The 25,522-nt window shown below is 36.4% G+C and overlaps 3 protein-coding genes across 5 annotated transcripts; 1 reads left to right on the plus strand and 2 right to left on the minus strand.

Annotated features, from left to right (window-relative positions):
* Nucleotides 1–28: 28 nt before the first annotated feature.
* On the plus strand, nt 29–2,975 carry RB195_021519 (uncharacterized protein; the record flags this gene model as incomplete). The annotated part of the gene is made up of 10 exons (XM_064208305.1): nt 29–91; nt 149–238; nt 319–392; nt 572–654; nt 710–912; nt 1,707–1,836; nt 1,893–2,018; nt 2,091–2,149; nt 2,219–2,284; nt 2,841–2,975. The coding sequence occupies 10 exons, from the start codon at nt 29–31 to the stop codon at nt 2,973–2,975; spliced, it is 1,029 nt and encodes a 342-aa protein (XP_064064186.1).
* Nucleotides 2,976–3,209: 234 nt separating this feature from the next.
* Nucleotides 3,210–6,879, minus strand: RB195_021520 (uncharacterized protein; the record flags this gene model as incomplete). Of its 3 annotated transcripts, XM_064208306.1 has the most annotated exons (7): nt 3,210–3,313; nt 4,226–4,375; nt 4,484–4,625; nt 4,680–4,803; nt 5,768–6,223; nt 6,372–6,465; nt 6,846–6,879. In XM_064208306.1, 7 exons carry the CDS (start codon nt 6,877–6,879, stop codon nt 3,210–3,212), a joined length of 1,104 nt encoding a protein of 367 aa, XP_064064187.1. The 3 variants fall into 3 exon arrangements, with proteins under 3 accessions (XP_064064187.1, XP_064064188.1, XP_064064189.1); XM_064208308.1 differs by lacking the exons at nt 3,210–3,313; nt 4,226–4,375; nt 4,484–4,625; nt 4,680–4,803 and adding exons at nt 6,529–6,574; nt 6,715–6,770 and having other exon boundaries at nt 5,764–6,223; XM_064208307.1 differs by lacking the exons at nt 4,680–4,803; nt 5,768–6,223; nt 6,372–6,465; nt 6,846–6,879 and having other exon boundaries at nt 4,484–4,580.
* A 1,890-nt stretch (nt 6,880–8,769) lies between these two features.
* RB195_021521 (uncharacterized protein) lies at nt 8,770–22,832 on the minus strand (the record flags this gene model as incomplete). Its single annotated transcript, XM_064208309.1, has 43 exons — nt 8,770–8,853; nt 9,278–9,361; nt 9,451–9,548; nt 9,607–9,706; nt 9,820–9,978; nt 10,082–10,281; nt 10,693–10,807; nt 10,884–11,039; nt 11,100–11,214; nt 11,306–11,375; nt 11,433–11,571; nt 11,672–11,784; nt 12,002–12,160; nt 12,275–12,359; nt 12,422–12,615; nt 12,685–12,791; nt 12,863–12,993; nt 13,418–13,538; nt 13,610–13,729; nt 13,824–13,934; nt 14,076–14,167; nt 14,244–14,344; nt 14,414–14,541; nt 14,601–14,703; nt 14,769–14,895; nt 14,984–15,071; nt 15,139–15,272; nt 15,595–15,671; nt 15,752–15,848; nt 15,908–16,055; nt 16,756–16,877; nt 16,939–17,019; nt 17,106–17,209; nt 17,948–18,031; nt 18,123–18,217; nt 18,425–18,555; nt 18,884–18,985; nt 19,045–19,126; nt 19,447–19,564; nt 19,877–20,003; nt 20,071–20,137; nt 20,221–20,344; nt 22,733–22,832. 43 exons carry the CDS (start codon nt 22,830–22,832, stop codon nt 8,770–8,772), a joined length of 4,893 nt encoding a protein of 1,630 aa, XP_064064190.1.
* Between the last annotated feature and the right edge of the window lie 2,690 nt (nt 22,833–25,522).

Consider the following 25,522-nt stretch of genomic DNA (forward strand, 5'->3'; position numbering starts at 1 on the left):
GAACTTTCATTACTATTAACAGGCCACTATGGAAACCGTTATTCATTCATCATCTGTCGTTCTTTTTGTGATCGTTACAGTACTTTTATCGGTAAGTAAGATTTTATTCGCTTTTTAATCGTAGCTTTTTTTAAGAGAAGAATTTTAGAAGTGGTTCAATAATTTGTTGGAATGGCAACTTCAATATGCTGAAGAACAGGAATCTCTTCAAATACTTCAGCTATTTCCAGAGCGAAAGGTACAGAGTTAAAAATCATTTTATACGAGAAGGTTACGGTTATCAATAATTAGAATCGACAAAAATTCACTTTCTTGCAGATAGATGAATTATGTAGCGAGGAAACTTTTTATTGTTTCGTCATTACCGACGCGTATAATAACGAAACAGGACGGTAAGACGTGGGATTTGTTAACAAACTCCTTTTAAAAAAACATTTTTAACAACAAAATAGTACACTGTTTCGACGTTTCTGGAAAATTCTAAAGTTACCTTCCAAGACTACTAGCTGATCCCTGCGATATCATTTTTTTTAAAATATTTTTCGTTTAACTAATCTATTCGGAAAACCAGACCTTTGGCTTTTCGACGACTTCGTTTGAAGGGACCTGATGGAGTCTTGATTCTATCAAATGCCAGACTTCTCGTACCAAAACGTAAGAAATTTTAATGCAATTTCCAAACTACAGTTTGATATATTTTGTTTTTAAGCAATGAGTTACAAAAATTTGGACACAAGAAAATGGGAGCTGGATAAAACAACTGTTCGTCTCACATATGCACGTATGATGATATCTGGAATCTTTTTTTCTGAAGGAGTCGAATATAACTCACCTAAAGTCAGCAATATCCTTATATTCGGATTAGGAGGAGGAGTTATCAACAATTATTTGAGTGTAATGCCTGGACAAAAGGTGAGCTACATTTTTTCGGTGATGATACTTTTAAAAATCGTTTCTATTTTGAGAGACTGCAGTCTTTCTTACATGAGAATTCACGAGAAATCTGAAAGAAAAGGTAAGCGGAGAAGAGGAACGTTTAGGCGAAGGAAAGGACTCATCCTTCCCAGAACCGGAAGCGGAAGTGAACCAGGATTATTAGAACACATAAGTATCCTTATTTCCGCTGTTGATATTTTCACAAACACCTAGTGCAGAATACCGTCACTTTCGTTGTTTTTCCGTGTTCAACGGAGCTCGCTGAGCGATTTCCTCACCACTTATACTGTATATTTACAGCTATATTTACAGACATCACTCAATCGTTGCATCGTATAGTAAACTGGTTTACTGATTAACGCAAGTATATTAGGCAAAAAGAGTTTATTATAGTTTTTTTAAATTAAAGATTGTCGAAGGGCACCTCGACAATTCTCCTGCCGTTGACCACCTAATCAGCACGTGGCTCAGGAAGGAGGAAAACCTATTTGCTCCTCGTGCATTGATTATTTCAGATATTTGACACTTCTACATTAAGAAAAAAATATCCACGAACACGTTTCAGTTCCATTTTAGTGGATCCATAGCTATACTAATCTGTTTTTCGTGCAAATTACTTTTTCAAACAATCGATAGGATTCTAAACTGCATATTCTATTTTAGTCTCTAGGATATTCGTATCCACTACGGAACTGTTTCATTTCAAAAATACCACGAATTAGGAATTATGAACTTTTTCCCTATTGTTGAGAGCAAAATAAAGCTTTCAGCTAAATATCACTGTTGTCGATATTGATCCAGTGATGAAAACTGTAGCCGAAAAATGGTATGGATTCGTGGAAACCGACATGCATCGTATACTGGTTGAGGATGGAGTCAAATTTATTAAGAAAGATCAAGGCTAGTCTGATTAACGTGACAAATTTTGTTCTCACACTAAAAAAATCTTTTTTAAGATGTAAAATACGATGCGATTCTTGTCGATTTATGCAGTAATGAAAGAGGACCCCTTCTCTGTCCAATCGAAGCTTTTCTTAAGGATGATGTAATATCAAATCTTAATTATAACCTTGTTGACACTGGTCAGTTTATTATTTATCATGGAAACAAATCATATGAATTAAAATAATCAAGGATGAGAGAAGTGTTTATAGGAGTTCTCATAGTTAACATCATTACACCGCCAGCACTTTTTGAGGCTGTATCTCAAAGGGTGAGTGTAGCGATATTTCCGAATTTTTCAGGAAAATCCTCAGAGATTTTCATGCAACAATTTGTTTAGGTTTTGAAACGATACGAAGAGCACTTCACTTTCTGTGTGCTGCTCCCCTCTGGAGCTCATGATCGTGTGAGTAACGTTGAATAGCTATGTACCACTAGTTGTAGCTGAAAAAAATTAAATAACCAACGAAATTATTTCGATCAAAATAATGGTACTGTAAACCGAATGGTATACCGAAAAAAATTCAACAAAACCAGAAGAGACTAACACAAAGTGAATAACGCAGAAAAATTGAAAAAACTCCTGAACCGGCACATCCTCTCTTTTCGAAAGCTTTCGAAATATAACCGAATGGTATACCGAAAAAAATTGATCTACTGTAATCAAATATTAGGAAACGTTTGTACTGTGGTGTAGAACAAGGCAACGTTTAGAATCCATGTCAGAATATCCTGAGTGCATATGGAAGCTTTTGACAGAAATAACGTTGAGAAGTGATCGATATTTTCCAGAAAAAAGACTGTTTTTACTCTCTTTTATATCAAATTATCAAACAAAGACTTTCTGTTAACGTTCTAAACATCCTAATATGAATACATTATCTTATTTCAGTCTAATATGTGAATACACTTCACATCTTTTAAATTCTGAAGAAATTTTGAGGTTATCTCAATCTTTTCAGATGTTGTTCTGTTTCAAGTATCATCCATGGAATAACGACCCGAACAGATTACATCAAAATGTGCTGAGAATGGATCAAGAGCTCGGATTCCACCTTAAAGACGGAGGTGTTTATGAAACGAGTGATAAGGAATAAATAATAATAGTGTAACTGTTCAGGATGTCATTCGATATTAATTTTCCAAAGTGTTTTTTTTTTGCAAAACACAGGATAATCTAGCAATTGTGACTAATTAATAGGAACATGAGGCGTGAGACTAACTAATTTTGAAGTTATTTATTTATTTCGATTCAAACAAAATACTGATTATTTACAGTACACCGAAATGAATTCCTGATACTACTCCTTGAAACTGATATGGTCACATCACTACCAAAGGTAGCACATAGGTCCTGATCCTGATCCACGATATTCTGGTCTCTGGTAGTTTAGAATATTGAATTCGTTGTTATCCGTTGTGTAGACAATATCGCCTGGAATCATCTACTTTCCTGTAGCAATTCTCAAGAAAAATACAGTATTCACGCACTGAAAGATTGATGTGATATAAAAAGTCAAATTGCTAATTCATATGGGAAAAAAACTCTTTCTGAATTGAAAAATAAAGCTTTTCCATAAGAGTGGGATCCAGTGATAGGTGATCCAGGTTTTTTTTTTGCTTAGCATATTTTAACACAATAAAATAGTGGAATATTAAGGTAATCCACTCTTGGTGTTGGGCAAACTATTTTTTGAAAATAATCTAGCTGAAACAAGTAAATAAAAAAAGGTTTTTGTTTTTTTTTCTACCTTATCGCTACTCGATGCTGTTATGTTTTGAATTTCTTCTCTTCTAATAGACTGGAGATTTTCTACATTTTCTGATCAGAACCAGGATGAATTAGGAGGTGACGAAATCTTACAAACCTTAATCTGAGAACTTATTGAAAGACATTTTTAAAAGAAAAAGACTTTGATCAAGAAATCTATTTTATCACCGAATCCTTAGAACTTTCACTGATCCCGATTTAGCCATACGCACTTAAACCATGGGCGGGTGTGGCGCAGTCGGTTAGAGGTCGGTTGTAGCCAAAGTCGATGGTGCGACAACGTCCTATTGCGAACCAAGCCTTTCATCCCTTCGGGGTCGATAAATTGGTACCAGACTTGTCTGGGAGGATAAAAACGCTGACTTGATCATCGGCTGGCCCCCGCAAGTCATTGTATAGGCCAACACGCGTTCCAAAACCTCAACGATTACGAATTCCAGAAAACGCGTTGGCGCATCCCACGTGGATTGATAGGCCAGTGACTTTATCTTTTTTTTACTTAAACTTTTCTTAAGGTAGTCGATAATTTACGCTGAAATTTAGGATTCAAAAAATGAAAAAAAAAACGAAACACACCTAGTTTAGCAGTGACTCGTAACTCTCGTAAAACTTTCGTTGCACCGCAATTCTTACTATTCACACAATATCCAACTTGTTGAATTGCATACCATCCGCTGCTAAGAAGACTGTTTAGCTCTCCTTGATTAGTAGTGAGTTTTTGAGTGTCTAAAGATATGATAGCGCATTAAAAATGCATATTATGGACGATAAATAAATTATCTAAGTTTATCCTTCGTTAAGTTAAAAACTACAAAATCAACGACGACCACTCACCTCCTTTTGCGTTCAAAGCGGCAAAAAGAGGAACCATATGAGGGCAACGGCGCTTGATTTCGCCTTGATGCTGATTGAACTTCTCCACAGTAATCATTTTCCCAATGGGACCTTGTGAAGAAATGATACACAATAATATTATCTAGTAAAAATCAATAAAATCCGCAAAAAGTTACATAGATCATTGAGTACTGACCTTCTGAATGGAATCCTTTAGAGGTGAAAGTGGAAATTGGCTGATTTTCAGTATGAAAACGATGTCTATCGTCTTTTCCGCTGTAGAATCGTTGAAGCGGTGATAGATGTTGGTGGAACCAAGACTGGATGTATTTTTTTAAAAAAATTTCTTCTTCTTCAAATGCTAACAATTTTAAACAGAACAGCAAATACCCAATCGTTAAGGTTCTTCTCGGATTTCCCGTTTCCATTCTGGAATTTTTAAGATAATTCACAAATAATTAGATGAGCATTGAAGTGCACCAACCTTATTTCCGTGATTGTTTCCATTATTGTTCCTAAAGTATCCAGTTATTTATGACTATTCGTATTAACATTAAAATATAAGCCACTCTTAAATGAGCGCCAAAGACTTATATTAGATCTCATCCAGAAAAACCATCTAAGCTCATTTTCATAAGAGCCGGTCGCTGGCATCAACTAAATCGTAATCGACAATTCTAAAAAAAAACTTCTGAAATGAGCTGCTCGAAATGATTCACGAGTTTTACATTTACATTTTACATGCGTTTTACAGATTTAAAAATACATCCAGAAAGATTGGAATTATTTGGATCACTTGGAACACTTACTGCAACAAGAATCTAAAGAAGAAAATAAAATCAAGTTCCAGAAATACTTGCCATAGTAAATAAGGTTGATTGATTGTTCAGTTTTTTTTTTATTGCAACAGTTCTTGATTCTATTTTCTTTCCCCATTTCCCTTTATTTTTCGTTTTTTTTCTCCAATTTCTCCTATAGACTTAATCATACGCAGTAAAGGACAATTTAATGATTTTTCAAGAAAAAAAAACGGTATGTGAACGTCATCAACAATGTTAATTATTGCTTTTGAAACCCTGCAGAGCATCAACAAAAAGATTAGTAGCTCTAGAATTGCAATAATTCTAGAAATAATTTGACATAATTAGAAGACTGGTACAACCTGATCTAGTGTATCTTGGGAGGAAAAGAGGTACGGTCCGAAAAGATCTGCTTTTACACGTTATTTTTTAATCCTATTTTAATATGTTGAGCAACAAGAAGCAAAAAAAAAGAATCCCTTACTTGTTCTGTTTATCTGATCCCTTTGAGTTATCATCTCGATTATGTCCACGATCTCCTCCTTTATTTCCGTTGCCTCCTCTTCCGTTATTGTCGTCGCGGTCTCCTCCTCGTCCACCTCCACCACCTCTTCCACCTTTTCCATCTGAACCATCGCGGTTTCCTCCTCGTCCACCTCCACCACCTTTTCCACCTCTTCCATCGGAACTATCACGGTCACCTCCTCGTCCACCTCCACCAACTCTTCCATCTTTCCCGTCAAAACCATCATGGCCTCCTCCTCGTCCACCTCCACCACCTCTTCCACCTCTACCGTCCAAGCCATCAAGGCCTTCTCCACGACCTCCAAAGTGGCCTCTTCCGCCAAACTCATCGCGGTCTCCACCCCAACCACCTTCGCCCCCTCGTCCGCCGAAGTCATCACGATGTCCTCCTCCACCACCAAAGAAATCGCTTCCGCTGAAATTACTGCGAATTCCATGTGCTAATGTTGTTTTCCATAATTTGCTTAAAATAGTAACACACGATAATCTTATCCAAAACTGAATCAAAGCTCTATAACGCCTACTTTTTTCTGTCAAGATAACAATCACCTCTTAAGACTTACCCGTCACGATGGCGATGTCGATCCTCATTGTCAAATCTACCGTCTTCACCGTCTCCCCACCTTCCTCGACCACCTGGAGGCGCAGAAGGCCTATCTGAGAAAAGATAACGAAAAATCTCGTAACAAAAGTTTCTAACTTTTCCAATTTCTCGATTACCTCCACCAAATCCCCCGTCGTTGTTTCCTCGATCGTGACCACCGCCCTCAAGAAATAAATTTTCTGACTTACTCAAAACACATAACTGACAAATAGGAGCTTTGGATGCTCTTAATTGAGTCAAATTCACTACTCATCAGTCAGATTTTCAGAATTTTTTTTTAGAGAAGAAGAAGAATTCCTCACTCTTCGTTCCGAGTTTATTGACGGTGGACCTAGTCCAGTTACAATTCCCAAGATTGCTGAAAATGGCAGGGATTAGTCCCGCTACTTCTGCGATGAAACATCCAAAAGAAGAAAGCCGCTACAATCCTTACCTATAATGATGAGGCAGCCGAATATGTCGTGCATATCGGGAACTGGCTGGAAATATTTTCTCAAAAATTTGAGGAGCGTATAGAAGGCGAGATAAAACTAACTGCTATCTTCTGAAAACGTCCGTTATTTTATATAGTGACCTTTCAGCGCATGACCTTTTATCCTGTTCCCTACTATTTTGACCTTGTCAACCAAGTGCATCGTGATTTGATAACAATGGCTTTTGTTCTCGAGATTTCGAGGAATTACGATGAAAAATGACGTAAGCATAGTCAAATAATACGTTATTTAAAAAATGAGAAGTGCGTGGTAAAGAAAAACTATTTATTTCAAATAATTCTCCAAAAATTCATCCATTAACTGTAATTAAGCTAAAGTGAAAGTAGTTGTAGTGTTATTTGAGTACAACTGAATCTTCTAGAAACTTAATTAATAGGTGTATCATCTTTGCATTTTTGGAGGTAGGAGCTATAAAAAGAACTAAAAAAATAATCTGTAAGCTATAAAAAACCACAAAATAATCTGTACTACCCTTCGCACGCAAAAAAGAGATGATGTTGTGCTCAACTTCTTGCAGAATTTTTTCCTTCTGTTTTTGAGATGTGTGAGAAAATGAAGCCAACCAAGAGAAATAAACAATTTCGGAAATAGAAAACCATTAAAAGACAGAAGACTAATTCATCATTGTAATATTTTAATTTCTTATTAATTATTCTCTCATCTTCCTAAACGTCTTCACCAGATCCAGAGTATTATTCGTATCCGCCAACTACTCAATTATATAAATAGCTAAAGAAAACGGCAACATTAAGAAATAATGACCTGGGATAAGAGCGCCTATATGGGAGTTGCTTTTTTTGCTTTTTTTTAATATGTTGTGGATCAGAACTTTTTTGAAAAGAAGGAGTTTTCCCCAACAATAATGAGTTAATCTCTTCGTCCTCGTTTTTGAACTCACCTTTTTGAGAAGAGTTATCTTTATTTTTATTATTTTACTTCATTTTAGTATTTTTCGATGATATTTTGAAATAAAACAAAGAATAGCTCTCTTCATACCGAAAAGGTTACTACATCAAACGAAACACAAGAATTCTCCTCATGGTACTTCCAGAGAGTTTAATGAGTAGATCTTTGAGTTCTTTGAGTTCTCGAAATTTTTCTGTTCACTATATCCATTAAAGTTGCATTGAGGTTATCGATGATTGAAACAGTAACAATAATGCAAACTGGTTTATTGGCCATATATGAAGCCGATTGCAAGTTTGAGAATATCAGTAGAAAGGGGCAAAGCTTCTGGAACCTGATAACACTGATTGTATCAATATATTGTATATGTAACATGGCAACGACGAGTTATGTAATGAAAATTGTGCGGCTGAACCGAAAACGGAAATTTGACGTAAGGAGAACACATTTGGAATGCGTTTGTGCTACAACAATACGACATCATCCGAAACAGTACAGACACAACTGGCTAGATCAATACATGAATTATGAAGCACAAAAATAATAATATTATAGGAGGAAAAAAAACATGAGACTCAACAATATAAAACTACCGCTTATACATAAATTAGTACCTAGTGCGCAAAAAAAGTGCAGACCGTACATGACAAGGCACGTATTGAGAGGACAAGTAGCACGACGAGAGGGTTATACGTTGGCAGTGAGTGATCAAGCGATAACCCAAAAGATGAAAGAAGGAAAGAAGGAAAGAAGGTGAAGCGAGGAAGTAGAAAATAGAAAGAAGTTAGAGGAAAGAATAAAAAAAAACAAACGGCAGCTTCTGAACAATTAATAATAGTTTTGTTTTCAAAAAAAAAGAAAAGCACAAAATTCTTCCGGTACCTCACCAGCTCACAGATAGATAACATAGACGACGAGTGCTTTGTTACATATTATTCTCTATTCGCCGGGATGACATTATTTCTGGCCTTCTTGTTCCAATTTCACCAAGTTATAACACTTAGTTGGTAATGCATCACGAATTTCCTCCAAATTTCGAACCTGTGAAATATAAAAATTTTAAAAATAAAACAAACTAATAATCTAAAAACTTGAAGAACTTTCAAAATTCAAACACTCGTGAGACTTTCAGACTTTCAAGAATACAAGATACAAATTTTATGACAAAACCTCAACCTCCTAAAAGAAATAGGAGCCAAGAGTTTTTTTTTTTTCAAAAATTATTCTGATTTAGAAAAAGAGCCCAGAGAACCGCGTTAAAATTATTCATAAATAATTAAATGAAAATGCTTTTTTCCTTGGAAAATATCACATAAATAAGAAAACTACTGAAAATTGAAAATTGTAGGATCCCTATTAGCCAGCCCTATTCAAAACTCAAAATCAATTTTTTTTTCTACGATGAGGAGAAACATTCTCCTAAGTGAGTGCTTTGAGGAAAACCAGGTGAAACAGTGGAACCAACCTCTTTTGACAGAGAGTCTATTTCATTCTTTATTTGTGTTATGCGTCTATCCTCTTCAGTTTTCGACATTTTATGCTGAGGAACCTAAAATTAATACAAATCATAGAAAAGGAAACGAAGTCATGTAACTTCTACTTCTCGGATTTATGGAAAACATCCTTGAACGTACATACCTGACTTTCGATGTCAGCTTGTGTTAAGAGTTGGTCCAGGCTGTCAAGTTCGGATTCTAACTCATCCAGTTCAGCGTTGTTGACGGACTCAAGAGCATCTGAAAAGAATTACTGTGGAGCTGAGTCTCTGGACTATAGTAGTAAGGTAAATCTTACTCAATCGATCAATAATCTTTTTGATCTGGTCCGCTTCTCCGGCTATCGTAGCATTCGCATCGCGAGCTGCCTTCTCGGCCAGAGATGCTTTCCGGACTGCCTTAAATTACAACGGTGAATGAGGAAGCAGTGGAGGACATGGGAATTGTGGTAACTCATGTTGTCTCCCAGTTTATATTCCATGAATAATCCCCAATAAAAACTGTTACGTACCTCTGTTGCCATTTGTTTATCGGTCTCTGCTTGAGTCTTGTAGCTATCCAGAGTCGAATTCGTTTCCGTTAACTCTTCCATTAGTTGGTCGACGTCAGCGTTCAATGTTTCTGCCGATTTTCGTGTTTGTAATGTCATATTTTGGAAAGCATTCGCTTTCTGAAAATAGAAATAATAGAAAATAAAAGAGAAAGGTTTACCGCTTTTTCTACGTTTTTACCCGATAAGAGGTGCAGAAATAAAGTAAAATTTCGCAGCTAACCTCATTAACAACTTTAGCGTCCTCGCCGGCCTGTTGTGCCAGATCCTTGGCCTGAGCAGCGTCGGCAGCAGCGGATCCGATGGCATTTTCTGCTTCGGTGGTAACCTGTTCGGCTTTCTTTATTGCTTCGTCGATCTCAGTTAATTTACCGAGCTGTTCCACGGCAGCCGCCTTTGATTTTTCGACTCGCTCATTGAACTCTAAAAAATTCAAAATACATGTAAAAATTGGAGAATTTCACTTACAGTAGTCTACACAAGTGAGTAAATTTTTCAGGAAAAAAAAAACTCGTATGAAGCTGTAAACTGTTCAGCCTGATATTTTTCTCTTACAACAACCCTCTAAAGCAACAATATCACCTTGTGAGTAAATCAGAAAAAAAATGTTGAAACATAAAAATCCATTTCCAGCACATAAGGTGCTCATAATTCAAGTAAGCTCGTTGAAATTTAAAGTATAGCACCAGTAGCATCTCCGCTCACACTTTTTCAGAAAGGTAGCCTTATACGTCATCACTGAACCAGCGAATTTTACGACTAGGTTAGCGATTAGCGAATTTCCTGATTTTTTTAAAATTTTATTCAATTATTTATTTAATTTAGAAATGCTACCATTCAATGTTTCCAAGGTTCGCTCAGCATCTTTCAACGTATTTTCAGCCACTTTAAGAGCGTCATCAGCTCGTGCTCTGGCCGCATCAACGTCAGCAAGAAGAGAATCGGATACCTGAACTTATTCCATTTAAAAAAAGGCAGTCGTAACAAATTCAGGATCACTATCTACGAAACTACTCTTTCCAAACCTGCTGTTGATCCTCAGCACTTTGCAGTTCATTTCTGGCTTCAGCAGCGGCACGAGCTGCCTGTTCCAGAACTTCACGGTTATTCTCTGCTTCTTTCTTCGTGTTTTCAATTGCCACCTTAGCGTCATCGCTTATCGCTTTTGCATCAGCTTTCAACTAAAAATTCAAACAATAAATTAGGAACAATGTAGAAAAAGGCTGGCTTCATCCACCAACTTGTTGAGGATCGAAATTCGGGAGTCGTAAGCTCTCCACCGCGGTAAGAGCCTCTGCTGCAGCTTGATTGGCATCAGCAGCTGCTTTTTTCTGCTCTTCTGCTAACTCCAATGTCCTGAATCGAGGTATTTTTATCTAGTGAGAAGCAATAACTAACGATTTAGCAACAAATCTTTCGGGATTTCTCCTCTTAGAGGATATTCTACCTGCTCAATGTCTCGTTCAGCTGAGTTTGTCGCTCCTTCATTTCAGCAATTTGTTGAGACACTTGTTCTCCTAAAGTATCACGTTTCCGTAGATTTTCTGGACTTAAAATTCAAAATCTCTGCGTACCTCCATAAATCGCATCTCTAGCCTCTTTGTGAGCTTTTTTCGCGTTCAGATTAGCCTCTTCGGCAAGTTTCTCGATCTCCTTCGATTGTTGCTCATGCTTATCCGCCTCTTCACGTGTCTTTTGAGCGAGGTTAGACATCTAAACACCATCCATGAATCCCGAAGAATTCGCGCAAGTTTTTCAAGAGTTTGAAACTCAACACTGAAGAAAAATAAACGCTCAGAGAGTAAAAACTCACCTGTTGACTCTGTTCACCGTATTTTTTGCTTGCTTCCTTAGCCAGTTCCCATTGAGTCTTGCCCTCAGTTTCCAGATAATGAAGGGCGTTCTCCAACTCATTCCTTGCTTGTTCTACAATAATACAAGTCTTAGTTAACTGTAATTTACCAAAAACAAAGCATAATTAGCAGCATTTGAGAGAAACAGGCGAAGTGTAAACATCAGAACAAATGAGTCAGGGATCGAAACACATAAGTTTACTGAAATTGATTTTTGAGAGATATTTCAGCTGATTTCTGGTGTAATTTCGCTGGTATTCAACTCGTCAGAAACTTTCTAGACATCCTACCGTTTATAATTCTCCATCTTTGCAGTCCAACCTCTGTTTGTTCAACTTTAGAACGAGCCGCATTCATCATTTCATCCACACTCTTCACGTTCGTAAGCGCATCCGCTATATCTTTCCTTAGTTGAGCAACTTGTCCCACTAAGGCAGAATCGTCCGATTCTGGAAAGGAGATCATATCGAGGGAAAAAGTGTCAAAGTCCAAATAGTACACAGACAATATCGATCGGTATTTTTTTCCCGCGTTGCGCGCGTAATTTCCTATCCAATGCATACCTAGTTTTTGTGTCACGGTCTCGGCAAGTTTCTGCACGTCCTTACTAACTTGTTTCACTCGGTCGTCGAATGCAGTATCGTTTACCTGAATTTTTTATTCACTCTCAGCTCTATTCCAGAAAAAAAATAGCCGGTGGGACTTCGTACCGGTGCCGGATTTTCAATGATCTCCTTAAGTGTGTTATCGAGTAGTTTAACGCTTTCACGGAACGCATTCACTCTCGTCTGAATCAACGTGTAACAATCGTCACACGGAAGACATCCAGACTTGATGTCGTACCGATTCTCAACGCATTGATCACAGCGACGACCTTCGATATGATCGCGACACAAGCATTGTCCTGGAATTTGAGAATATCATGTTGTGAATAAGAGAAATCCATGAAAACTATCTGTTCCTGTGTACGAACCAGTATTGACATCACATTGCCTGCTTTCACTACCAATAACTTCGCAATCACATGGTTGGCAACCATTTGGACCGAAACCAAAGTGATATGGAGCACATTGATCACATCTGGAATTCAGAAAATTATAATCGTTTCCAGGATTCATAAATCCTTAATCTCTAGGTATACAAATACTGACTGTCTTCCTGTTACACCAGGTTTACATTTACAAACGCCAGTGTTAACATCGCAGGTTGAGTCTTCTGATCCAAGAGGATCACAGTCACATGGTTGAGCACCAACTCCAGAACTGATGTTGAAGTAACCATGCTGAAAAATACGAAGGAAAATAAAAAATATGAAGCATAACGAGAAAATATTTTTAAGAAGTAGTAGGGCTGATTCTTATCCGAATCCCTAATAAAAATCTCGACAACAAAACGTGTTCTGGATGATAAAACGAAAATTTGTGAAAACATGGGGTTACATACTCGCTCCACAAATTTTCGGGAGAAAACGTGACTTATTGAGGCTATAACATCATTAAGGTGATCTGAAAGGTGGAACTGTTAGTAATCCACAAATGTGTTCGTGGACTACTATAACGCACTTATCCAAGGTGAAATTCTATCCATTCTGAGATAGAAAAGACCCTTCAACCCAAAAAAAAAACAGTACCTAAATCTATAATCTGTAGACTTAAGGGGGCGGAATGAGGTACAAAATAGAGGAGCACGAAGCTCTCGTAGCTTACCTCTGGCTGATCGCAATGGAATCCAATGATATGAGGTAAGCAATCGCATTGACCATTATCCTGAGAACATTCCAGTACTGTGTAGTCATGATTTGGACGGCGTGTTCCGGGCGCGAAACAACTAAATACCAAAGGTAATAAAATAAACATTTTAAAAAATTGCAGTGAAATATGCCCACAAAATCAACCTACTTGCAAGCTTTACAGTCTCCTTTTGGCTCCAAAAGAGCATCTCCCCAGTATCCTGGCTTGCATTTTTCGCAATTAAATCCATAGGTATTGTATACGCACTTCTTACACTCTCCAGTGACCCTAACAGAAGTAGTTATTAGGAAAGTAGGGATTTTATTCCAGCTTTCAGGAGTAAATAACCACTAAAACGTAGAAAAATCTCAACAAAACCTACTTGTCACAGTTTCCAATTGAGTTCGGATCAATGTTTCCGGAGCACTCACATTCTTTGCAGGCAATGTCTTCTTTGGGATTTCCAAAGTATCCATCCGAGCATTCGTCGCATCTGCGATGTCAAACAAAATAATCAAACTGTTAGAATAAGGAAAGCGAAAAATTCAAATCCAGACAAGAGAAATTTAAAAAAAACGACTAAAACGACGATTAAAACGACGATTTAAACGATTAAAAACTAGTGAAATCTCACCGACGACCAGTATATCCCAGAGGACATTCCGTACAAAGCACATCACCATCAGTGTGGAGGATACAAGGTCCATCTTCTGGACATGGACATTTCTGGAAAACCAAACGCTGAGTTGGTTCATTCTTCTACGTTGCTATAGAAACTATCCCAAGTATTTCGAAGACATACCGTGCAGTCCTCTTCCGTACCAGTCAAGGCATTACCGTAATATCCACGTGCACAACGTTCACAAGTATCGCCAGCTGTATTATGTTCACAAATACAAGCTCCTGAAAAAAATAGGATGAATCATTAATGCCACACTTTGCAAGAGCTTTTCTAGGATCACGATAACCTACCACTTTCAGCATCACAACTATCCGAATGTCCATGACAATCACATTTGATGCAACGATTAAATGGTCCTCCATATTTTAGCTCACGTCGATATCCGGGAGCACAAGACTCACAGAATTGACCGACAAAACTGTCAAAAAAAAATAATTAATATGGATAAAAATAGAAAGAACATAGAATACGATGTACCCGTTTAGGCAGTCGCAATGTTCCACCCAGTTTGCAGGTCGTGGATCAGTCGATGGTGCTAGTCCGGCGGTACCAAGGTGAACATTCGACAAAAACCCAACATCTACAAATATTTTAGATTGTTTTTCAAATAAAGTGTATATAAACTTTAAAAAAAGCGAGAAATACCTTGATGGGAGTACGTTCCTCGGATTTTCAAAGCGGTAACGTTTGACAGAATACCGATGAAGTCCAGTTCATTTAGGCGTGGATGCCATTGGAATTGTGGATCCGCATGGATACGGAAACGATATGCCTAGAAATACAGAAGCATGGAACAAGAAAACATTCGAGTAATTTTAAAAAGGAATCATAGATATCCCACAAATGACTCGGAAAAATACCTGGTTCTCGGGTCCAGGAGTTGGGTTATCCTGAGCAAAAATTGGAAGCGACAATTCTTGACCATCACCACCAACGATAACAACATCCCTACAAAAAAATATAGATATCCTTCTCATATACGAAATAAGCAATTCACAGTGATAACAACACAAACTTGACACTTGGCCGAGCTCCTTGTTTTGTAACTCGGAGGTTGAAGGTGAGTAATTGGTTGTAGGAGCTTCGTTGATCGCCGGTGAATTGTTCCGGAGCCAGGAAATGAACGGGTCCTTCGTCAACACTTGACGCCTTCAAAACAACGCTAGGATTCGTCATCAAATTTTCTTATTATTATTCATCTGTAGAGGGACAGCGGAAGAGAAACAAAAAACAATGATTGTCATAAGATGGGGCACGGTTCTAATCGTCTGAGGAACACAATTGATTGATTGGGATCAATTGATTGGATCCAATAATGACCTACAAATTTCGATTTGCTGAATTCGTAGAGGATTTTTTAAATTAAACTCGTTGTCAATCGTATTACTTATGCATCAAAATAACCTATTCAGAACCATTTAAAATCTTATCGATTCATTAGTAAAAAAATTATATGATACAAAAGTCCCACCGCGACTGCATGGTCCAGTTCAGCCCACTGGGCATCCAGAAGTCCATGATGTGATTGCGCTGACCATTTCTCTTTGTCTGAATAAAGATTTGCAATAAGATCCATTTATAAAACTTATCGAAGATCCTTAATTAATGACGATTCCCCAAAAAATCACCAGTTTCAAACTCGGATGAGATATTCATCGCGTAATATCCAGGCGCCGTAGCGCAAATAGATGAATGACCATAGCAGAAGCATGGAGTACATCCAAACTGCAACATAAATCCTTGTTATTTGAAATGCGAGCATTACTAGGATATAGTAGAAGTACCTGATTATCCGTAGATAGATCGAAGTATCCAGGCTTACATTTGTTACACTGACGTCCCTCAACATTCGATTTACAAAGGCACGTACCAGTGATAGCATCACAATGTGGATGATTGGCATGCGATCCAGCAACCTCACAACCACAATCTCTGGAATGTTCGTTTTTAAGATCAGTAATGGGAAGAAAAACGAATTGGAATAAGCAGTTTAATCCAGATGTCTTCACGTTCGTATCGTATCCATTCACTAATTAACTAATGACAACGAGTAGTAACCAGTATAAATAGTGGACGAATGGAAAAATATCCAGGGTTCCAGAAGTGATAAGTCAAAATAATGTACCTATCTGGTTAGATATTACTTTGTGAGTTATTGGGTTATTTGTATTTGCATTTTTGGGTTATTTGGTATCTGTGGGTTACTGGATTATTTTTAATACCAATACTTCGAGTGAAAGTGCTGACAAAGAATAATCTTTTAAAAAAAAATCTTCTTTTTTCAATGTTTGACAAGTTTTCTCCAGCAATAGTGCAATTTTACAGTGACCTCACAAAATTATCATAGTTGTAGTAAAAATAGTTGTCGGTGAAGATCAGGGAGTCTTTATAAATAAAATGACTTTTTTTAAAAATAACACAATTATTCTGTAATCTGGGAAGGCATCGACGTCAAGTGAGCTCCCTCCTCTAAACCTGCTCTGACCTTTCATTTCACAAAGAAGCAGTTTAAGTGGAAATGGGTGAAAAGGCATTGCCTGCATTTATCCGGATTCATTACTGCAACTTTCAGTATTTGAACACTTTTTCAGCAACAATCGGAGTCTGGAAATATTTCTTCCATAAAACTCACTTGCAACCATTAGGTCCAAAGTCGAAAAATCCATCTTTGCACTGATCACAATAACGTCCACCTACTCCCGGTTTACAATGGCATTGTCCAGTATTATCACACTGTTGTGAGAGTGATCCCACCTAGAAATAAAATCTATGAAAGTAATTCTACGTAAAACTTTTTTTTCACTGTACACATTACCTCATTACAACCGCACGGAACGCAGTAGTTATCACCCTGTCGACGCCAATGGTTTGCGGCACAATTTTCGCAGTGGACCCCCTAAGAACATCGCCATTTCCGTGGCAGGAATTGTTTTTTTCGAAAAAAGTAAGGTAGAAAAAATTGAAGAATATAAGAATACTTACATGTGTATTGCCTTGACAATCGATGCAGTGTCCTCCATGGCCAGTGGTTTCGAATAGTTCTTGGTCAAAGAAGCAGCGATTTGACAGTTGAGAGCAGTTACAAGCTGTAAAATTCCCAAAATTATTTATGGTGTTAACATTGAATTATTATCATTTATAATTTATGACTTACATTTGATAATAAAAGTAGCAAGAAAATATCCGCAGATTTAGCAAATTCACCATGTTCAAAAACGTTTCATGTGCACATTAAAAAAAACAAAAGAGGAAGAGAAGGGATTTTGTGTGCGCTACTAACTAAAGGACATGGAATCCATGAAACTATTCCCCTTCCCTAAGAATTTTATGATAGAAAGAATTAAGGGAAACATATCAAAAACATATAAAAATCACATTTATTTTCCTATAAAAATCATTCATCATCATATCATTATTATTATTCCTGGAAGAAAAACTATGTCCCTGTTGGACTCCTGGGATGACTCCACCTAGCAACATTGAGGTGGAGCAAAATTATTCCATTATGACCCAAAAAAAAGCTCACGTAAATTTTGATCGTTATGATAAAAAGAGGTCTAAATATATGACTAAATAAAAAATACTTCGAACGACTTTAAAGAACTTACTGAATTTAAAAGGAGCAAAAAAATTCCTTTAAAAGAAAACTACCACAGAAATGGTGAAGTTGAAAATAAATTGGACAGAAAGTATTGGAAGGTGAGTGACATTCCTATATAAAATAAAAGAGCAGAACCAGCCACATTGATATGACTTGGATTTTTTCCAACACAAAAAAAAACAGAAATCAGCTAATAAATTCGAAAAAAAAAGACACGTCTAACCAATGCACTCGTTCGCCTCATTAGCTGTTCCAGGGCGCCATGGACGATCATTGTAGAAAGGTAAACACTGGTCGCAATCAGCACCTTTAACAAAAAAAGATATTTTTGTGCTATTCTTGTCATCCTCACAAGAAAAAAATTAACGTATTTTAATATAATATAAGGTTCTATTGACCTTGAGTATTGTGTTCGCAGCGACAAACCAGCCTGTTCTCACCGTCCACGCTTGATGATCGAACACATTCCGATGCATGGCCATTACATTTACACCTTAAGCAATCACTAAACGTTTTGTGGACAATGAAAATTCTACACTACATGGCAGACTCGATTTAATTTAAATCCAGAACGAAAAGTGCTATTTTCTTGCTGAATAGCTGAACTCGATACTCATCCTCAGTCGATCAAATTTTGCCAGCTCATATGGATTCGAATACTACTAAATTAAATCAGAAAGTCATTACAATTATAACAAACCTTCCTCCAACAGCAAAATCGGAGATGGCATAGAAGTAACTTCGAAGAACTTGTGGATCACCGAACACTTCATCTCCGAAGGTGTTCATTCTGTTCAGGACAATTTTGATGGCCGAAGCAGTTACCCATTGCTTAAAAATAGGTCTACTTTAGAGAAATAATCCAAAACGCAAAGAAAATTTTAAGAAGTTCGTGCTAGTCCAATTTCAATTTGAGAAATTTTGAGTTCTCTCGATTTTTATGTGCAAAAAATGACACAAAAAATAAGAAAGAGTTTCCAAAAAAGAAAATTTTGGACTGATGTACAAAGTGATGGAAGTATAAGTTAATACAGCAGTTACCACTGATAACAAGTTGCAACTTTAGGACATTACAATTTACTTTTTCAAGAAAAAAAAACGAGTTTACTTTTTGGAAAAAGAAAGGAGGACGTAAATCAAATCATCTGTGGAGGCATACCTGTAAAACTTCACTGTCTTCAAAAGCATGGGCCGACGGCCTACCTTCAAGAGTTGAAAACGCAATATTTCCTCCAGTGATTGGTGAAATATCGGAAAACTCCTGAAAACCTATGAATAATCGCAGTATAGAAGAGTATGCAAAAACTACAAAAAATTAACCTTTGTACACTGAGCAACAGCTTCGTTACCAGGAAGTATAGGAGCCTTGTCCGGAAGGCCATATGTAGCACGGCAGGATCCACTAAAAAAAAAGTAATTGCACACATTCAAAATCAGGGCCTGCAGAAATTAATGACACATAACACGGAAAAATAATTATTTTTCATCTTTTATTGCAATTTCGTTCCACACATTTCTATACTTTTCACCTCGAAAGCTCCTAAATCCAGACTCTGTACTTTTTTGTTATGAACGAAATAATTCTTTCTATTAAACGTTCTCGAGAACGACAAACCGAAAGGAACGATACAAGCAAAATTGCGATAAAGTTTCGAGAAAATAAAACCTTGGGAAATTCAGTAATACCAAACGCAACAAAAAAGAAGAATAAAATAAACTTACGAGTAATACTGCCAGGGTACCCATTCATCATCTAATGATGTCTTTTTAAAGATAGCAAAAGATTCCGGTCTTGGTGAGATGAATTTCAGTCGGACATAGGTAATATCAAAGGTTTTACCTAGAAAAAACATTTTATAAGCAATATTTAACAAAAAAGAAAAATCAGAACATTTGTCATGATGTCATAGTTCAAAAAACACTATCTTTTATCACACTTGTCCCTTACAGGAACACTTAGGAAATATCCGGGAGGAAAAAATATTAATGGCAGATGAGTATCTGATGCCTACGTCTCATTTACTCATGAAATTCAATTGTAATGTAATTGCAATTGTAATTTATTCATGTAAGCGTTCCCAAACACCCATCACTACAGATTCTGGATTAATTTTAGAGATGTCTAGGAATCCGAAACTATAAAAATCCTTACCAAGTGTGAGTGTAAGGTTAACGCTGTTTGGATATTGCATGCCCTCGTTCATAGTCTCTGACTGCCACCACGTCTCATTATTAGCATTATTAAAATCAGTGAGATAACGGGCTGGATGCTCAAAAGCCTGAAAAAATGTTGGATTTATAGAGGATTTAACTCTCATACTACTGTATTAATAGCAAATAACTTACTGGATGTCTGGCATCGCAAGTATCGCATACACTTCGCGCAGCTGAGTGACCTGATTGAACACAAAATCTGAAAAAGAACATTTTTCCGTTTAGAAAGAGATTTTAAAAAAAATTTGAAAGCAAACAGAAAAAGAGGGAAGTGTGGCTTACTTTGTGGGATGCTTTACACCACATGTGTTCGTCACCTCAACTTCGAGGTTAAAGGCAGCGTTGATGAAGTCGGGTACACATCGCTGCGGTGCTAACGTTTCGCGATCATAACAAGGATTCCCATCTTAATTGTTCACATAATTAATTGCTTTCAAACAAATTATAAGGCTTAAAAAACCCCGTTCAAGAGAAATCATTTTTTGATTCCTAAAAAATTTTCCCTGAAACGACCACGTCACTAACTTCTCCGCATTTTTGCTCTCATAGCAAATCGCTATCGCCGCTAACGCATTTTAATACTCTGAATCATTTTCGACCAACCCATGAACAGAGCGAAAAAAAAACAGATATTTTTGTCGGCATGCGTGTTCCGCAAAATATCCACGGTGGAAAAAATGTGGCTAAAGAGCCGCAAATATCAATAAATCACCACAGGTTACAGCTGTAGTCCCAGAAATGCGCTGACACAGCGCATTCCTTGAATCATTGTATTAATTGCTGAGAAAATCGCTGCAACGCTCGTTTTTCTCCACGTTGAGAATTTAAAAAAAAAGAAAAGGAAGATGACAAAGCAATAATGGCTATGGTCATTTTTAATCAGTGCTTCACGAAAACATTTAATGTATCTCAGGAAAAAAAAGCGAAGATTTATGTAGGTATCATTCAAAACCAAAGAACTTTCTCGAAAATTATCATTTATGACTCTAAACTTGAAGGAACATCCCGCTGTGACTAAAAATTCAAAAAAATAAAAAAGAAAAAAACCGGCACGAAAATAAGTCCCCATAAAGTGAAATGCGATTTAGCTCTTTTGAAAAGTTCTCAAAAAGGAAATTATTGGAATAAAAAGACAATAATTTGCACATGAGAACGTTATAGAACTACACTATTATTACATTATTTAAAAAATAAAAATCCTGAACTCAGTAAAGTATAATTGTACCAAAGTTTCGCAAAAACATGCATACATAAATCCTGCTGCAAAAAAATCCTACCTTTAGCCTATAGAATCCTAGCGGAAATAGGCACAAAAAAATCCTAACGAACCTATTCCTTCCTTTTCAGATGGGTAATAATCAATCAAACCTTGCTATCCTAGATTAGGATTGAAAAAACAAGAGTTTTTTTAATAATGTAAAGGAATAATCACAATTTAGTATTGTCAGTCAGAATATATCTATAATGAAAATTTATTTCTGGAAAAGGATCCAACTAGTAACCAAAAAAATTGTTGTTCATTAGTTACAGGAGAAATATCAATTTTAATTGTTTCTAAAAAACAGGGGAAATTTTTGCAATCATCACTGCATGATGTGAATAGCAAACTGAAGGTCGTAACCTAATACTGGGGAGAAATGTTTAGACTTTATATCTTTTTACTAGGTTATTCTCACGCATTAACAACATAGTATCCTTGAAGCAAATCTCATGTATCCTATCGAAATTCTGTTTAGCATCTTCTAGGATTTTTCCTTAATTCCTTGCTATCCATCTATGTAGTGATCTTTCACAGATGTGAAGGTCAATATGTTTGTTACATTCTTTCTAAACACATGACATAATGCACCGCGTTTACTCAAATCCTAATAATAATCCAAAAATTCTTGGAAGAATTCAAAAAGCTAAAATTCGACATTACTTGGAATCATATTTTAAATAATAATGATAATAATAATAAATAATACTAGTAGTTGTATAGAATACTAGGATAGGCAAGGTCATGTGTGCAGGATTGATTAGATAGAAAACACCCCATATCTTATCGATCTCATAGAATGTCAGGAAGAATCCTTGCTAAGATTTTCTCAAGCCTTTTTTTTTCTTCGCTATCAACGATTACAACTGAAGAGTACATGATGAATGACTGAGCATTACATTCAGTGAAAAGGAGGAGTGGAAATCCTTGGAAGCACCTACAAATGTCTGAAATAAGTTTTTTCTTCACTTATGGTGGAAATTTGCACATTTTAGCTAGAATAAGATAGGAAAAAATCAAAATAGAAGGATATCCCAGTAGATAACAAAGCCTTTCAGATCCACAAAACATAATGAATGTTTGTTAAATTCAAAAGTTCCATCGGAATTCTTCCAAAAAGATATCCATGGGATTTTTGAAAGTAGGAGGATAATTTTTTTTTAGCAATACCCCTTGCCAAGAAAAAAAATTTCCTTACAAATCCAAATTTGTCGTAGATTTTTTCAAGATTTTTGCGAATTGGGCAAATGATAGTCTACGAGAGAGTATTTTTCAATGGAAAGTGCATCAAAATTATAAAGTTCTACGTAAACAACTTCTTGGAGTCAAAAGTTAACTAAAACATCCGAGAGTTTTACGAGTCCGGGCGTTTCCCATACAGAAATAGCGTGAATTAAAGTACACATATGCAAATCAGCGACTCTCATCATCATGCTGACATCACATGGGAAAAAGAAACCAGAAAACAATAACCGAACCTATTCAAGCTTTTAATAAACGAAGAAAAATAATACTTCACAAAAAAAAAACTCTTACCGGCACCGAAGTGATTTGGATCAACTGTAGGAATCAGTTGAGCTGGTTGCGTCCAACCGTAACGCAGTAATATAAATGAGGAAAACACAGAAAGCCACATTATTATACAAAGATCATTCGGGCAGTGTCGAAGCTATGAGATCTGTAAGTAGATCAATACATATGGATATAATCAAATTTACTGGAACGTCCGAAATAGGTGATAACACAAATTTCGATTAAAAAAATCGAATAGAAGAGAAACGAGGGAGAGATTCCATGTGAAATCACAAGAGATTTAAGATCATTTTAAGACCACTACGAAAAGTTAGTGCGCTGAGAATTTTTAAAATACGCCAGAATCCTTGAGCGAAAAATTTTTTTTAGGGACTTTTGTTTCGGAAATGGGAAATTTGCAAATAGAGTAATTAGATATTCTCTGATTCTATATATTCCCTATATGAACCAAACCCTATCTTAAATCCATGTGATACGGGATTTCTTTTTTTTTTGGAGCTTGTCAATTCTTAGGATTTTTAGCACAAACATTTTTAAACAAATGGAAAGAAAGTAAAATAAAGTGAAGGTGTGTAAATGAAATTTCAAATGTTTAGTAATGAGATACTTTCTATCCCCCGTATAATAGTAAAGCGATTTAGAGATTTAAAAAATTTAAGGATCTGAAATCAGTTGAAATCATGGATTTCATTGAATGATATAATACTTTTGCAAGAGTTGAAATCTTTCTGAACAGCTTCCAGCCATCAAAATCGTTTATTCGAAGAACAGAAGAAAAAACAACAAGTTTTCAGTTATTTCAAATCAAATACCATTATTTTCTGGAAAAAAAAGATGTTCTTTTCCTGTCTTTCACTTCCATACACTCTAGAGTTTCTACAAGAAAATAAGATATTCAAAATTAACGCGCACAATAAGCAACAAAATGAGGAATGTGCCTAAGAGATATCCTTGCGACGAAGAAAAAAGATTTGTCCAGAACGTTACGCGGTCTGCAGATCAAAAGACACCTTATGGATTTTTCTTCACAATAGATCAATGTGAAGCGAAAATCCACGACGATCTTTGAGCAGCAAGCAGTAAATACTCTCAAAACCTCTCAAATATCCACGTAAATTGGCGACAGAAGCCTGGCGTACTACAGTGAGTGTTTAAAGAGTGAAGGTGTTAAGTGGAGTATAGGATGTCAGTCAAGGTGCAACGTAGTGTGAACTTTGTGCGAGGATGGATCAAGAACAAATGTCGACTTGTCGACACATGTCACAACATTCGCTCGAGAAAATGAGTCAGTAGTGAGTATCCAGGAGTTGAGCAGAGCCGCAACTCTCCGGCTAAATCTAATCACTCGTAATCAATTAAGACGAAAGATCGAATCGTGGCAGCGATTGGGGTGGTGATATTGACAAAACATGGAGATCATCATTATCTGGACCGGTGGTCCGGTCAACAACAGGTGGTATTCGAACGGGGCGCGACAGGCAAATTGGTAGGTGGTAAGATCTAAGGAGTCGAAGATGTAAATCAGAAGTGATCGGAGGAATTAAATCATGAAAATTTTCCGCATCAAATATGGAATTCGAGAAAAATTTGTGTCGAATTCTGCTAGCATTTCACAGTAAACATCAACGTTACGACTTTTCACTATAGGCGAATGTAGGCTTTGACGCTATCCAGCCAAAAGGGAAAAGAACACAGCAATGGAAAGTGGCGACACGACTGAAACGACCATGGAAAAAAAACGAAACAAATACAGATGTCACAAAAGTTCAGGATTTGTAGCGAAAGAAAACCATGTGAAGCGCTCGAAAAGAAGTATAGAGTACTGAGGGTGAAAAACAAATTGACAGCGCATTCTTTTCATTTCAGGATGTAGCATAATGACCAGGGATGATCGAACGAGAAGTAAGATTCGGTCACAATCTAGTGGGCAAAAGATGAAAAATCGAACAAGAAACGATATTGATCTACTTTCTTCCCTAACATAGTAAAAGTAATTTTTTCACTTTTTAACAGTAAAAGTAGTATAAATAATATCTCCTATGTTTTAAGGTGAATATAATACAGTAAAATTCGAGATTAATGAAATTAAAAATACAAACATTTCAAATGAAGGCTAAATTCAATCCTTTAAAAAAAAAATCTGAAGTTTCCTGGAATTTATCACAGTTAATATTTGACTAATAATATCGTAAGTGAAATGCAGAAAATCGTTGTAATGAAAATTCAAGCAGTAATGAATCCTAAATGTTCGATCTATGGATTACGATCATCTCTCGTCGATCCACAATACTTCTAGAACACTATCGGGACACAAAGATGGGATAATTTGTTTGAGAGAATACTATTAATATTTATATTATTTGATATTCAATCAAATTCTGAATATGGAAACATATTACGCCGCTTCATAAAAACACCTTTTCGAATTCCCTCACCTAGACATATAACCTTTTTTATGGAAAATGAAACAGCAATCTTTTGAACAGCGCAATCCACAGCAAACAAAAGTGCATGGTAAAATTCAGCAGGGAGAAATTGAATTATAAAAAACTATATTTTTAGAAAAATAGTTTGATAACACACGAAAATCGCAAACATAAAAATGCAATCAAATAAGATCCATTTTATTTGATTAGTAAGATTAAGCAACAATTGAGGAACCTTTGAAATTTCCGCCGACGAATAAAACAATGAACACTTGAGAGGAGGCCAGAAAAAAAAACCGACCGAAAAAAAAAGTGATCGTGCGTGTCTCGTAGCGGAAAAAAAAACATTCGAGATGAGCTTATAAGA

Source organism: Necator americanus, chromosome X (genome assembly GCF_031761385.1).
Source record: "Necator americanus strain Aroian chromosome X, whole genome shotgun sequence".
Classification (NCBI taxonomy): domain Eukaryota; kingdom Metazoa; phylum Nematoda; class Chromadorea; order Rhabditida; family Ancylostomatidae; genus Necator; species Necator americanus.